The sequence below is a fragment of the Lolium perenne genome, chromosome 1 (assembly GCF_019359855.2).
Source record: "Lolium perenne isolate Kyuss_39 chromosome 1, Kyuss_2.0, whole genome shotgun sequence".
NCBI lineage: Eukaryota > Viridiplantae > Streptophyta > Magnoliopsida > Poales > Poaceae > Lolium > Lolium perenne.
Window position 1 is genome coordinate 110384396 of NC_067244.2, and position 13724 is coordinate 110398119.

The following is a 13724-nucleotide window of genomic DNA, read 5'->3' on the forward strand; positions in this document are numbered from 1 at the left end:
TGAAATATTTGTTTAATCTAGTTTTCTTATTGCAAAAGTCCATCCCATTAAACATCTCTTAGATTTTTCTAAACATGGCCTGGGTACTGGGATTCTGGGAAGGAGGGAGTACAAGTTTTGGCACTCTAGTTTCATCGGTAGATTTCATCCATCAGACAAATAACAGGGCATGGAGTCTGCACAGATACTTCAGAGTTGTTGATATAATCAAATTGCAAAACCAGCTTACCGGATTGAGCCAGTTAAGAAGTGATGAAATTTGAATGTCCACACACGATGGTTCATAAGCTAGAACATTTGGTTAATAAATTGTGTGGCGTGACTTCAAAATTGCTCAGAACAGAGAAATGCAGAAACAGGGTTCATCATCTGGTGGACTGAGACCGTTCAGTTTTCTTGGAGAAATGTACCATATGGTACTTTTCGTGTACAAATAATTAAAAATGGTTAATTACTGCTGCTTCTCCTCGTATAAGGTTGTGCAGTGTATACTTGAGCTATGAGCTATTGTTACCATATGCATAATCAACTAGACCCCTATACGATACTGCCTCAGAAAAACTTGATGAATAACCATCTGACCATTCAACCTGACTCTTCTCTTCATTGACAATGGTTTAAGTTCTGCAAGTAGTAGGATTGCATCGACCATGTGTTCAGTTCTGCTGTTGTACATTTGCATATCTATTGCTTACTGCTGTAGCCTTGGAACAGTTGCTGTAGTCCATTTCTTTCAAGCTTACTTTCTTTTCCTCTTAAGTCTTTTAGAGATGCCGCTAGCTATAATGTATGCCTTCTTGGATATCAGGAACCGAATAGGAGGAGGATCCACCAGGCTGTAAATTTGTAGAAGCTCGCCTACCGTTTCTGTTTAGTGGCTAGGATGTCAGTTCACTCGCCTACCGTTTCTGTTTATGGCACTCCATTTCATATGCATGAACCATAGAGCTCTGAATTTAGCTATGTATTTCTACCAAATTAGTATACAGGATTAAACACACTGTTCTTGCTTGCGATGGTTATCTACCAAATTGTTTTTCTTCACCCAAGGCTGTTATAATTACCACTGTGTTCTTGACAGGCTGTGGTAACAACAGTGCCACCAATATAACTCTGAATTTTGCTATGTATTTCTTAGTTTTAGTTAGCTCACTTGCTGGCACCAATACATTCCAAAGCTCATAGTCAATTATATTTTGCTAGCGAATAATGATATCTTCTGTTGTTGACAAAGGCATAGTCAGATTACTAATCAATGCTAGGACGAATTAAGTACCCTGGTCATTTTTTCACAGTTTTATACACCCTCCGGTTCATATTAATTGACTTAACTTTGTCTAGATATAGATGTAACACAAACAAGTTCTTCGCAATGAAATGACCCGCTGTCACTAAAAGCCAAGTTATTCTAGAAGAAGCAACTAGTCTTTTTTCGAACTGTTGTTTGCTCTTATGTCTGAAATATCATGTCTCTTTTCTTATGTCTGCAAGTGTTGTTTGCTCTTGTCAGTTCAGTAACTATGCCTTCTTCTTTTTATTTTCTGGTATGAACTATTGATGCAATAGTCAGTTTGAATTTGTGATGCAGTGCTATTTGAGTACTACTTCATTGCAATCTTCAACCTTGTTATGTGTCTCTGTCCTGTTTAAACTCTGAGTATATGATCTGTTTGAACTCTGAATATATTACGATAGTTTTGGGTTGATGCTCATCTATGCTATTTAATGCCTTTTTTTCAGGAAACAAAGCTGTGGATAGGTTGTGGCAGAATTGGAATGCTGAGGTCAAGGATTTGTACTCGTCTCAATAACTTTATTATGTCTGATACTCGAGAGCTATATCATACTGTTATATCATTTGGTACCATAATGTTCAGTCATTTTACTATGTGACATCAGTTGGCACTGTAATTTAACTTTAGTAGGCACTGTCATTTCAGTTGGTACCATTTGATCCAGTCAAAAAGTTTTGTTTTTTATTAATTCATTCAAGCTGCAACCTGTCATTTGCTCTTAGTTTGTTTTCAAATGCACTTCGAACAATTCCTGTGTGCCAAACAATGGGGTTCGTTGGAGTGTATTGTGGTCTTGAGAGTATTGGGTGGGGGAAGGGAATCGGGTGATGCAAGTGTTTTCACCCAAAACACCCCTGATAATAATCCACACCAACAAAACAAGGCCTAGGGGGTGAAAATACACTAGAGGTAAACAAGGCGTGAAGCTGAAATCAGATGCTATGCAGAATACTTGTAAACAGAGCAAGAACAATTTGGAGAACCTGTGCGACATGAGTGAATGGTTCTTCCGAGCTCCGGTGTGAGAAGAGAGCTGACGGGGTAGGTGGGGATCCGTGTTAGCCATTCGATTTGAGTTTTATGTTGTGAGGCCTGCGTCATAACTATGTGTTAATTCATCTTGGCAGAGGACAGTGGACCAGTGGTATCGGTCAGGTAGAAGCTGGCGTGTAGTTCATTATTTCCATTAGATGCTTTTCCTAATGTTTAACTTTTCCTTAATTCATTAGCTGGCGTATTTGTTTAATCTAGTTTTCTTATTACTCCCTCCGTCCCAGGTTTGTTTAAACTTGAAGCAGGGTATACAAGTCTTGGTACTATAGTTTCATCGGTAGATTTCATCCAGCAGACAAATAACAGGGCATGGAGTCTGCACAAATACTGCAGAGTTCATGATATAATCAAATTGCAAAACCAGCTTACGGGATTGAGCCAGTCAAGAAGGGATGAAATTTGAATGTCCACGCACGATGGTTCATAGGCTAGAACATTTGGTTATTAAATTGTGTGGCGTGGCTGCAAAATTGCTCAGAACAGAAAAATTCAGAAACAGGGTTCATCATATGGTGGACTCGGACCGTTCAGGAACTGTATCTTACATAAACCTGTTTACCTGTGGAAACTAATGGAACTGAAGATGAATCTGAGTAATCTATGCTTGACACTGAGGTTCGCTCGTGGGAAAAATGTGCAGAACCAACTACCAAACATAGAGCTCAGTATACAAGGTTGACCTCCGTTGTCATGGAGTGTATATCATTTTGCTTGGCTGCTTGCATATCACATCTCTTCAATTGGGGAAACAGCTCCATGGACACAGAAACACAATCTCATTGTAAATATCGTTTATTTACTACGTTGTAGAATTTGCCAAATAAGTAAAGCGGAATCCCAATACAGGAGTATTAATCAATCTGTGAAACACTTTTATCTATATACTGTACCCAGTGGTGCGCCTTGCCATTGAAGTGAGCTCAGTGGCGTCCATTTCCGAAGCCACCACCGGAGCCGGAGCCGTAGCCATATCCAGAGCCGGAGCCGGATCCATAGCCAGAGCCTCCACCTTGGCCGCCGCCGCCGCCACCGCCACCACCGCCACCACCGCCGCTTCCATACCCTCCACCATAAGCACCACCCTGGCCATATCCACTGCCAGAACCGGAGCCATAGCCCGAGCCGCCGCCAGACCCACCACCTTGGCCGCCTCCGCCGCCACCACCGTGTCCACCACCACCACCACTAGCACCGCCGCCATAGCCAGAGCCCTCACCAGACCCATGCCCATAGCCTGCGCCACCGCCACCTTGGCCACCACCGCCTCCTCCTCCACCACTGCCGCCACCGTATCCCCCAGAGCCGCCTCCATAGCCAGAGCCCTCACCGGACCCATGCCCATAGCCTGCGCCACCGCCACCTTGGCCACCACCGCCTCCTCCACCACTGCCGCCACCGTACCCGCCAGCGCCGCCTCCATAGCCAGAGCCCTCACCAGACCCGTACCCAGAGCCTGCACCGCCGCCCTCACCACCACCGCCTCCACTGCCACCACCGTGCCCATATCCACCACCACTAAAACCTCCACTTCCACCTCCCTCGCCGTAACCAGAACCCGACCCTGATCCACCATAGCCGCCGCCACCGCCGCTACCTCCGCCACCCCCTCCTCCGCCCGGGCCGTAACCCAGTAGGATTCGAGCGCTGGTGGTCGTGCCTATACTAAGTAGCACAAGAATGGCAAGGGCCAAATGCTGGGCGGTAGCCATGTTGGAGATGCCTGCAAGCTAGCTGCTAGTGCTAGGTTCAGCTATAAACTGGTTTGTTTGTCCGTGTGACGACTGATGTGGAGTGAGGCGTCCCGCGTCCGGAGGTGCGGTATTTATGGGGAACGCAATCGTGCATGGCTCGCTAGCTCGAGATCGGTGTGTGCGCGACTGTGCATGTTTCTAATCTCAGGGAAGACTCGCGACGACCACTGTAGTCAGCGATGCTCGCTAGTGCTTGCATGCGCCGTGTTTATTTGACACCAGAGAGAGAAATAATACGGTGTGTGCTGCTGCCGATTTTCTTCATCTTTAGGCTTTGGCCCCTTAACTTTTTGTTTGCAGATACAGTTATTCAATTTGTTATTTTAACTTTTAAGGTCCATTTGATCGTTTATTTGTAATTAGTTACCCCCGCGAGGCGTCTTAATTAGTAACAGAGAGGAATCAATAAAATACTGTTTATCAAAAAAAAAGTTACCAACGATGTGCAATACAAAGAAAAAAAAAGCCAGAAAAATACATGAATCTGTTAGAGCAGGATCTCACATCCATGGAAAGAAATTTCCTCAACCTCATGCAAAGAAACATAATGCATCTTATTTTATGACCGTAAATATAGTGCAACTTGAACGAGCAAAATCGAGTAAGGGCAAAAAGAAGCAAGTCGGCCGAGAAATAAACCGGAAGACAATAGTTCAAACTACTTGCATCATTTTACCTTATAAGGGCATGGGAAGGTTGTTAAAGTAAACAGGAAAAAACGTTAAGACATACTATTATTATTAAGTAGTCTTTTCTCGGAGACGATCCTGAGAGGTGGCGCAGAGTGCCAAGTAGCACTATCTTTGCTCTACCTTTAGCCATTTTCCAGTGTTGACATCAGTCATCAGGAAGAATTCGGAGTACCACGTGTTGTCTCTTCAGAACACACGAATTTGCCGGGCCGTAGAGTCACTAGCACTAGTACCACGTGTCATGGTCATCCAACGAGATGCTAGGCTGGCAAGCTACAGTACACTACCCGATGCATGTTTTTATACGAAAGTTTTATTGATCTATTAATAATCATCAACATCGGTATAAACTATTTTAAAAGTAATAAAAACTAGGTCCTACAGCCGACGAGACATCAGGCCGTCCCTACGGAGCACCACTGGCCGTTCCTCTGGGTGGTGTTGCTGCAAGAGGATTGGCACACGGCATTGTGAGCTCAGGTGGTGATGGTGTGACCGGTGTGCGGCGGAGCTTCATACGGTGTATTTCGTTGTTGTTGCTGCAAGGGGCACTCGACGTTGCTGCCTTTGTAGGCTGTGGTGGTGCAGCCGCCTATGTCCAGCGGTGCTACCAGCCATGCCCGTGGAGCTGCAAATTCTACGATTTTCAGCATTGTGTTGCTGCAAACTGCTGGCGTTGTTGCTACATACGCTATCGTGCCGAGCTGCAAATGCTTCCAGGCGGAGCTACGGCGACGCTACCGGTGCTATGAATCTAGCACATCGTTGCTGCAAATCGCCAACAACTTTGCTACAAAGGCCATCGGGTGGAGCTGCAAAGGCTTTTGGGAGGAGCTACAAAGTCGGCCGCTGGACGCTCGATGCTATAAGAGACCATAACTGGCATTGCAAACGGGGTGTCATCGATGCTGCAAAGCAATGTCACTGATGCTCCGAAGGAATAGGTTGGTCCTGCCGCCGGTGTTGCAATGTCTTCACCGGAGATCTCGTAAAAACAGTTGTGATGCTACGATAGTATATTTTTGTTGCTACAATTGTTATATGGTGTTGCTACATTAGTACAAAATTTTGCTGCGAGGTCTCCAGTGAGTCTCCGGCGAGGTCTCCGACGAGTAATGGACGGTAATACGATAGCATAAACTTTTTTGTTGTAAATTTTCTACTGTTTTGCTACTTTAGTACAAAATTTTTGCTACCAGGTCTCCGGCGAGGTCTCCGGTGAGGTCTATCTTCGGCGAGTATTTTTTTTTGTTACTATACGAACCGGTTTTTGCTTAAATGAAGCAAAAGCAGGACCATTTTTGCTGCGACGAAGAAAAAACTAGATTTAAGAAAATGGACATCGTGTGTCACGTATGCAAGTAGGAGGCTGGGAGGCTGTGAGCCTTCGGAGAATTCTTAGCACTGTCCATTTGTGCGGTTGTGGGGAGTGGTCGCGATTCGCAAATAAAGTAGCATGTATTTAAAAAGGAATCAGTCAGTGGAAAGAGATTTGGTGCACGTGAGTATCAATGATCCCTTGTCAGAAAAGTAGTTAAAAATCATATTTTTAAGTTTCAGAAAAATCTGAAAATAAATCATGATGTAGTCAGCATTATATCCCACAAACATGTAAATTTGAAACAATGTGTATTTTAGGCTGCACAAAAATAATAAATATGTGAATCTGAGTATAGTGACTCATATCTCCAAAAAAAAATCAGATATTATCATTTTTGTGTAGCTCATAAAACAAAACATTTGTAATTGAGATTTTATACGTTAGTGGAATACATCATTTGCTACTTTCAAATTTTTGTGATATCATTTTTTTGAAATATATAAATATAATTTTCTAAATTTTTAATACAATAAAAGCATTGGTGCCCATGATTCAAAATGACTTTTCGCCTCGCAATTAGTAAGAATAAAAACGAATAAATAGAGTAATACATAATAAATGGGCTCGGTGGGCGCCACTTGGCAGGCTGGAACAGGATCTCCAAGACGTCTCTATGATGAACCATTATTGAAGGGATTAATTGGAGAATTTATTGCTGCGGCCGCTACTTCCTTTTATTGCTGCAGCTAGTTATTGTTTCTTCCTTGTCAACCTCTGAAAGCATGCAAAGATTAGGCAAGAAAGTGGCCGGCTAGTAGGTGCTAAGGCTAGCCATAGTGGGTAGTATTGGTACGTGGGTGGTATCATGAAGTGGTATTATTGTTTTGTTATTGATATGTAATATCTCAAGGCGAATTGTGCACAAAATTTGTCTGACATTAGCTTTCCTGGTGATGTGCATTATACAATATTCACTTAGGTTTCTCAAATATTCTTTTCTTTTTAATTAGCTGCCACATTACTATTTTTATGGAACTAGTGTGCATGATACTAGCTTAGATAGTAGCACTATGGCTAGCCTACATATTAAGTCAAAGCTAAAACTTATAGAATTTGATCATGTATAAAGAAAAAACATATTAATCCCTACAATATCTAATACTCCCTCCCTTCAAATAAATAAGGTTCTTTATTTCATAAGTGAAGCCAAGTAAAATTGACCAAACATTTAGCAAAATCTATTTTTAAAAATATGTCATTCTACAGATATCATATAGAAATATGAGTCTTTTTTGGGTTAATTAGATCGATGTCATTGCAATTTCCAGCTATTTGAGAAACGCCACTACAATTTTCGTCTTTTGAAAAACCCCACTACAATTCTCTGTATATTCTATAGATGCCATTATGTCTATTTAATCATGCATACTGACCAAAACATACTTGTATTTGTACAAAATACGTATACGGATGGGGCCCATTCACTTTAGCTTGACACTGGGACATGGCGACAAGCTCGACCCGAAACAAAAATGAAAGATTCGCATCTCGCTCCCGTGTATCGTGGCCAGTCCAGACCGGAACTCTAGAACACCGGTGGCAGAAGGGCCTCGCGCTGGTGGAAGACGGTCATCCTGGGGGCGGGTAGCCAGCTCCTCCCATAATTGACTGTATTTTATTTGTCTGTTCTTGGTAGGTGTAACGGGAGCTTGCTCAACCGATTTAAATTTCCACATCTCAGGTTGCTAGTTTCAAGCAAATATGATTTAGCTGACCAAATTGATAATGAAAAGAATTACATTACATTTGATGATGAGAACACGTATGAGATGTTGAACTTAGATCTTCAAACATACATATTTAAGACTTCATATTATTTTGTTCAATTTTGTTCTGTCAAAATTTTATCGCATTTCTTTTTAAATTTTACTGTTACCTACCTATGTTATTTCAGGTGCGGCCCACCATGTATACGTATCTACGTTAGAAGTATAAGTGTATATTGAGATCCGGGACAGTAGGCCTCCGAAGCCCCGAAGATTGAGATCCTATACGGGAGAGCGGCGATAAGGTTTTTGGGGAGCGCTTCTGCGCGACTACTGATCACATCACAGACGCGGACGACTTCTTCCCCGACATCAGTAGCCTCTACGATGACATGGGCGACAACATCGGCAACGCGAACGGGTCTTCTTCCGATGTCCCGTATGTTCTCCTAGTCGAGATCATGATGCAGGTTCTATCTCTTTTATCTTGTCTACAATTGTTTTATCATTCTACCTGTTAGATGCCATGACTAGTTTGGTTATCCCTTTTCTAGTCGTGTTTTATTTATTTTCTGTTTTATTTATATCATGCGGAAAATTGCTAATATATCCAACAATCCAAAAATCTTATTATAGCCACTTTTCTGTTGGCTTTGCTACGTCTCAGAGGCCACCTCCCTTTGAGGGTGTGAATTTTAAGAGATGGCTTGCTAGAACAATTCTCTGGCTCACAACCATGAGATGCTTTGATGCAACTAAAAGCAAGACTGAAGGAGAGCTTACTCCCCTCGAGGAGAAATCTTTCGAGGAAGCCGGTACTCTTTTGAGGGGTGCTATTATTGGTGTTCTTGGTGAGAATATTGTTGACTCATATTTGTCCATCACTACGCGCAAGAACCTGTGGGATGCGCTTGAGGCTAAGTTTGGGGTCTCGAACGCGGGCAGTGAACTATATGCCATGGAGCAATACTATGACTATAAGATGACTGATGAGCGCTCCTTTGTTGAGCAGGCTCATGAGATACAGTCCATTGCCAAGGAATTTGAGCAGTTCACATGAGTGTTACCAGACAAGTTTATTGCCGGAGGCATAATTGCCAAACTTTCTCCTTCATGGAGAAATTTTGCTACCTCTCTGAAACACAAGAGACAGGAGTTTTCTGTCACAGACCTCATTGGTACTCTTGATGTTGAAGAAAAGGCGAGAGCAAAAGACCACGTGCTCGAGGTGCTGAGGGAGGTCCTAGTGCCAATTTGGTACAGAAGCAAAATTCCAGTCCGACAAGTTCAAGAACAAGAACAAGTACGATGGCAAGTGAAAATTGAGGGGAAGCACAAGGCATCACAACCTACCAACTTCAAGAAGAAGACTGATAAGAAAGGTGTATGCCACATATGTGGTGATCCTGATCATTGGGCTCCCAATTGTCCAAACCTCTTTGACAAGCGGCGGCATGGGAAAGGCGGCAAGACTGCCAATATTGTCATTGATACTGAGATGAACGATGTTGGGTATGGTATATTTCCTACTGTTCTTTCAGTTTGTCATTCTCCTGAGTGGTGGATTGACAAATGTGCCAACGTACACGTTTTTGCTGATATCTCTATGTTTTCTTCTTATCAGGTCACAGGGACTTTCTCCGTGTTGATGGGCAATGGCTCGCATGCTACTGTTTGTGGTCTTGGTACGGTTGATCTGAAGTTCACTTCAGGAATGGACGTGCGCCCGAAGAATGTGCATCATGTCCCTCCTATCAATAAAAATCGTGTTAGCGGATCCCTCCTATGTCGAGATGGCTAGAACATTGTTTTTGAATCCAATAAATTTATTGTGTCAAAATTTGGAACCTTTGTTGGTAAAGGTTATGATGCGGAGGCTTGTTCCGCTTATCCTTGTGAAGTATTTGTAATAAAGTTGTTAATCATATTTGCACCAATATTGAGAAAAAAAATCAACTCGATCGAAAGATCAAGTGACTCGGGTCTGATTGTGGTGGAGAGTATTTTTCCAATGAGTTTGATTCGTTTTGTGAGGAACATGGTATAGTCCAAGAGAGGACGACTCCCTACTCACCTCAGTCAAATGGGGTGGCCAAAAGAAAGAACCGTACTCTAACTGATTTGGTTAACGCCATGTTAAGCACATCGGGTCTCTCCAAGGCATGGTGGGGGGATGCGATACTTACTACGTTGCATGTCCTAAACCGAGTTCCCACAAAGAACAAAGAAATAACTCCATTCGAGGAATGGGGCTGTTTGGAAAAAGTCAATGTTCCAATTCCCAAGAAGCGCAAACTTGGACCAAAAACCGTGGACTGTGTTTTTCTGAGCTACTTTTCATAGCAATGGCTATAGATTTTGTATAGTAAAATCTGAGGTATCCGACATGCATGTTGGTACAATCATGAAGTCGGATGATGTGACTTTCTTTGAGGATATTTTTCCCATGAGAAATATACCTAGCTTGTCGAATCAGGGGATGCCCAATACATCTAGTCAGGAGTTACCTACAATTCTCGAACCTACCATTCCAATAGAACACACGGGAAAAACCCGAGGAGGGTAACAATGGAACTCCTAAACGGAGCAAGAGACAGAGGACTGCAAAGTCCTATGGTGATGATTTCATTGTGTACCTCGTGTATGATACTCCCACTTCTATTTCAGAAGTGTATGCATCCCCGGATGCTAATTATTGGAAGGAAGCCATCCGTAGTGAGATGGATTCTATTTTGGCTAACGGAACCTGGGAAATCACTGACCATCCCTATGGGTGCAAACCTGTAGGGTGTAAGTGCGTGTTTAAGAAAAGGCTTAGACCTTATGGTACTATTGAAAAGTACAAATCAAGGCTTGTGGCCAAGAGTTATACCCAAAAGGAAGGTGAAGACTTCTTTGATACTTACTCACATGTAGCTAGATTGACTATCATTCGAGTACTACTATCATTGACTCCCTCGTATGGTCTTCTTGTTCATCAAATGGACGTGAAGACGACTTTCCTAAATGGAGAGTTGGACGAGGAAATTTACATGGAGCAGCCAGATCTTTTGTAGTAAATGGTCAAGAAGGAAAGGTTTGCAAGTTATTGAAGACTTTATATGGTCTTAAGCAAGCTACTAAGCAGTGGCACAAGAAGTTCGAAAGAACTTTGACCGTTGAAGGCTTTGTCTTAAACGAAGCTGACAAGTGTGTGTACTATCTCCATGGTGGGGGCGAGAGAGTCATTCTTCTCTTATACGTCGATGACATATTGACACGCGTACAACACGCGACCGTTGGGAACCCCAAGTGGAAGGTGTGATGCGTACAGCAGTAAGTTTCCCTCAGTTAGAAACCAAGGTTTATCGAACCAGTAGGAGTCAAGAAGCACGTTGAAGGTTGATGGCGGCGAGATGTAGTGCGGCGCAACACCAGGGATTCCGGCGCCAACGTGGAACCTGCACAACACAACCAAAGTACTTTGCCCCAAGGAAACAGTGAGGTTGTCAATCTCACCGGTTTGCTGTAACAAAGGATTAGATGTATAGTGTGGATGATGATTGTTTGCAGAGAACAGTAGAACAAGTATTGCAGTAGATTGTATTCGATGTAGAGGAATGGACCGGGGTCCACAGTTCACTAGTGGTGTCTCTCCCATAAGATAAATAGCATGTTGGGTGAACAAATTACAGTTGGGCAATTGACAAATAGAGAGGGCATGACAATGCACATACATGATACGATGAGTATTGTGAGATTTAATTGGGCATTACGACAAAGTACATAGACCGCTATCCAGCAAGCATCTATGCCTAAAAAGTCCACCTTCAGGTTATCATCTGAACCCCTTCCAGTATTAAGTTGCAAACAACAGACAATTGCATTAAGTATGGTGCGTAATGTAATCAATAACTACATCCTCGGACATAGCATCAATGTTTTATCCCTAGTGGCAACAGCACATCCACAACCTTAGGGGTTTCTGTCACTCCCCCAGATTCAATAGAGGCATGAACCCACTATCGAGCATAAATACTCCCTCTTGGAGTTACAAGCATCAACTTGGCCAAAGCATCTACTAGTAACGGAGAGCATGCAAGAGAATAAACAACACAAAGATAGATTGATAATCAACATAACATAGTATTCTCTATCCATCGGATCCCAACAAACACAACATATAGTATTACAGATAGATGATCTTGATCATGTTAGGCAGCTCACAAGATCCGACAATGAAGCATAATGAGGAGAAGACAACCATCTAGCTACTGCTATGGACCCATAGTCCAGGGGTGAACTACTCACTCATCACTCCGGAGGCGACCATGGCGGTGTAGAGTCCTCCGGGAGATGAATCCCCTCTCCGGCAGGGTGCCGGAGGCGATCTCCTGAATCCCCCGAGATGGGATTGGCGGCGGCGGCGTCTCTGGAAGGTTTTCCGTATCGTGGCTCTCGGTACTGGGGGTTTCGCGACGAAGACTATATGTAGGCGGAAGGGCAGGTCAGGAGGCGTCACGGGGGCCCCACACGCTAGGGCCGCGCGGGCCCCCCTGGGCCGCGCCGCCCTAGTGTGGCGGCGCCCCGTGGCCCCACTTCGTCTTCCCTTCGGTCTTCTGGAAGCTTCGTGGCAAAATATGCCCATGGGCGTTGATTTCGTCCAATTCCGAGAATATTTCCTTACTAGGATTTCTGAAACCAAAAACAACAGAAAACAGCAACTGGCTCTTCGGCATCTCGTTAATAGGTTAGTGCCGGAAAATGCATAAATATGACATAAAGTATGCATAAAACATGTAGATATCATCAATAATGTGGCATGGAACATAAGAAATTACCGATACGTCGGAGACGTATCAGCATCCCCAAGCTTAGTTTCTGCTCGTCCCGAGCAGGTAAACGATAACAAAGATAATTTCTGGAGTGACATGCCATCATAACCTTGATCATACTATTGTAAGCATATGTAATGAATGCAGCGATCCAAACAATGTAAATGACATGAGTAAAAAATTGAATCATAAAGCAAAGACTTTTCATGAATAGTACTTCAAGACAAACATCAATAAGTCTTGCATAAGAGTTAACTCATAAAGCAATAATTCAAAGTAAAGACATTGAAGCAACACAAAGGAAGATTAAGTTTCAGCGGTTGCTTTTAACTTGTAACATGTGTATCTCATGGATAATGTCAACATAGAGTAATATAACAAGTGCAATATGCAAGTATGTAGGAATCAATGCACAGTTCAAACAAGTGTTTGCTTCTTGAGGTGGAGAGAAATAGGTGAACTGACTCAACATAAAAGTAAAAGAAAGGTCCTTCAAAGAGGAAAGCATCGATTGCTATATTTGTGCTAGAGCTTTGATTTTGAAAACAAGAAACAATTTTGTCAACGGTAGTAATAAAGCATATGTGTTATGTAAATTATATCCTACAAGTTGCAAGCCTCATGCATAGTATACTAATAGTGCCCGCACCTTGTCCTAATTAGCTCGGATTACCTGGATTATCATTGCAATGCACATGTTTTAACCAAGTGTCACAAAGGGGTACCTCTATGCCGCCTGTACAAAGGTCTAAGGAGAAAGCTCGCATCAGATTTCTCGCTATTGATTATTCTCAACTTAGACATCCATACCGGGACAACATAGACAACAGATAATGGACTCCTCTTTTATGCATAAGCATGTAACAAAAATTATTAATATTCTCATATGAGATTGAGGATATTTGTCTAAAACTGAAACTTCCACCATGGATCATGGCTTTAGTTAGCGGCCCAATGTTCTTCTCTAACATTATGCATGCTCTAACCATTTTAGTGGTAAATCTCCCTTACTTCAGACAAGACGAACATGCA

General features: G+C 42.8%; 2 protein-coding genes across 2 annotated transcripts; one reads left to right on the forward strand and one right to left on the reverse strand.

Annotated features, from left to right (window-relative positions):
• Nucleotides 1-2825: 2825 nt before the first annotated feature.
• LOC127299079 (uncharacterized) lies at nucleotides 2826-4159 on the reverse strand. The gene has a single exon (XM_051328974.1). It carries the CDS (start codon nucleotides 4055-4057, stop codon nucleotides 3269-3271), a length of 789 nt encoding a protein of 262 aa, XP_051184934.1. The 5' UTR covers nucleotides 4058-4159; the 3' UTR covers nucleotides 2826-3268.
• Nucleotides 4160-8270: 4111 nt separating this feature from the next.
• On the forward strand, nucleotides 8271-9679 carry LOC139832882 (uncharacterized). Its single transcript, XM_071822831.1, has 4 exons — nucleotides 8271-8348; nucleotides 8546-8822; nucleotides 9075-9460; nucleotides 9503-9679. The coding sequence occupies exons 1-4, from the start codon at nucleotides 8271-8273 to the stop codon at nucleotides 9677-9679; spliced, it is 918 nt and encodes a 305-aa protein (XP_071678932.1).
• The last annotated feature ends 4045 nt before the right edge of the window (nucleotides 9680-13724 follow it).

Excerpts from the sequence above, each read along its gene's own strand:
- LOC139832882 (XM_071822831.1), top strand. The coding sequence starts at position 8,271 with ATGGGCGACAACATCGGCAACGCGAACGGGTCTTCTTCCGATGTCCCG. Across the intron at positions 8,349-8,545 it reads TAGTCGAGATCATGATGCAG|AGGCCACCTCCCTTTGAGGG; the intron begins GTTCTATCTCTT and ends GCTACGTCTCAG. Across the intron at positions 8,823-9,074 it reads TGGGGTCTCGAACGCGGGCA|AAAAGGCGAGAGCAAAAGAC; the intron begins GTGAACTATATG and ends TTGATGTTGAAG.
- LOC127299079 (XM_051328974.1), bottom strand. The coding sequence starts at position 4,057 with ATGGCTACCGCCCAGCATTTGGCCCTTGCCATTCTTGTGCTACTTAGT.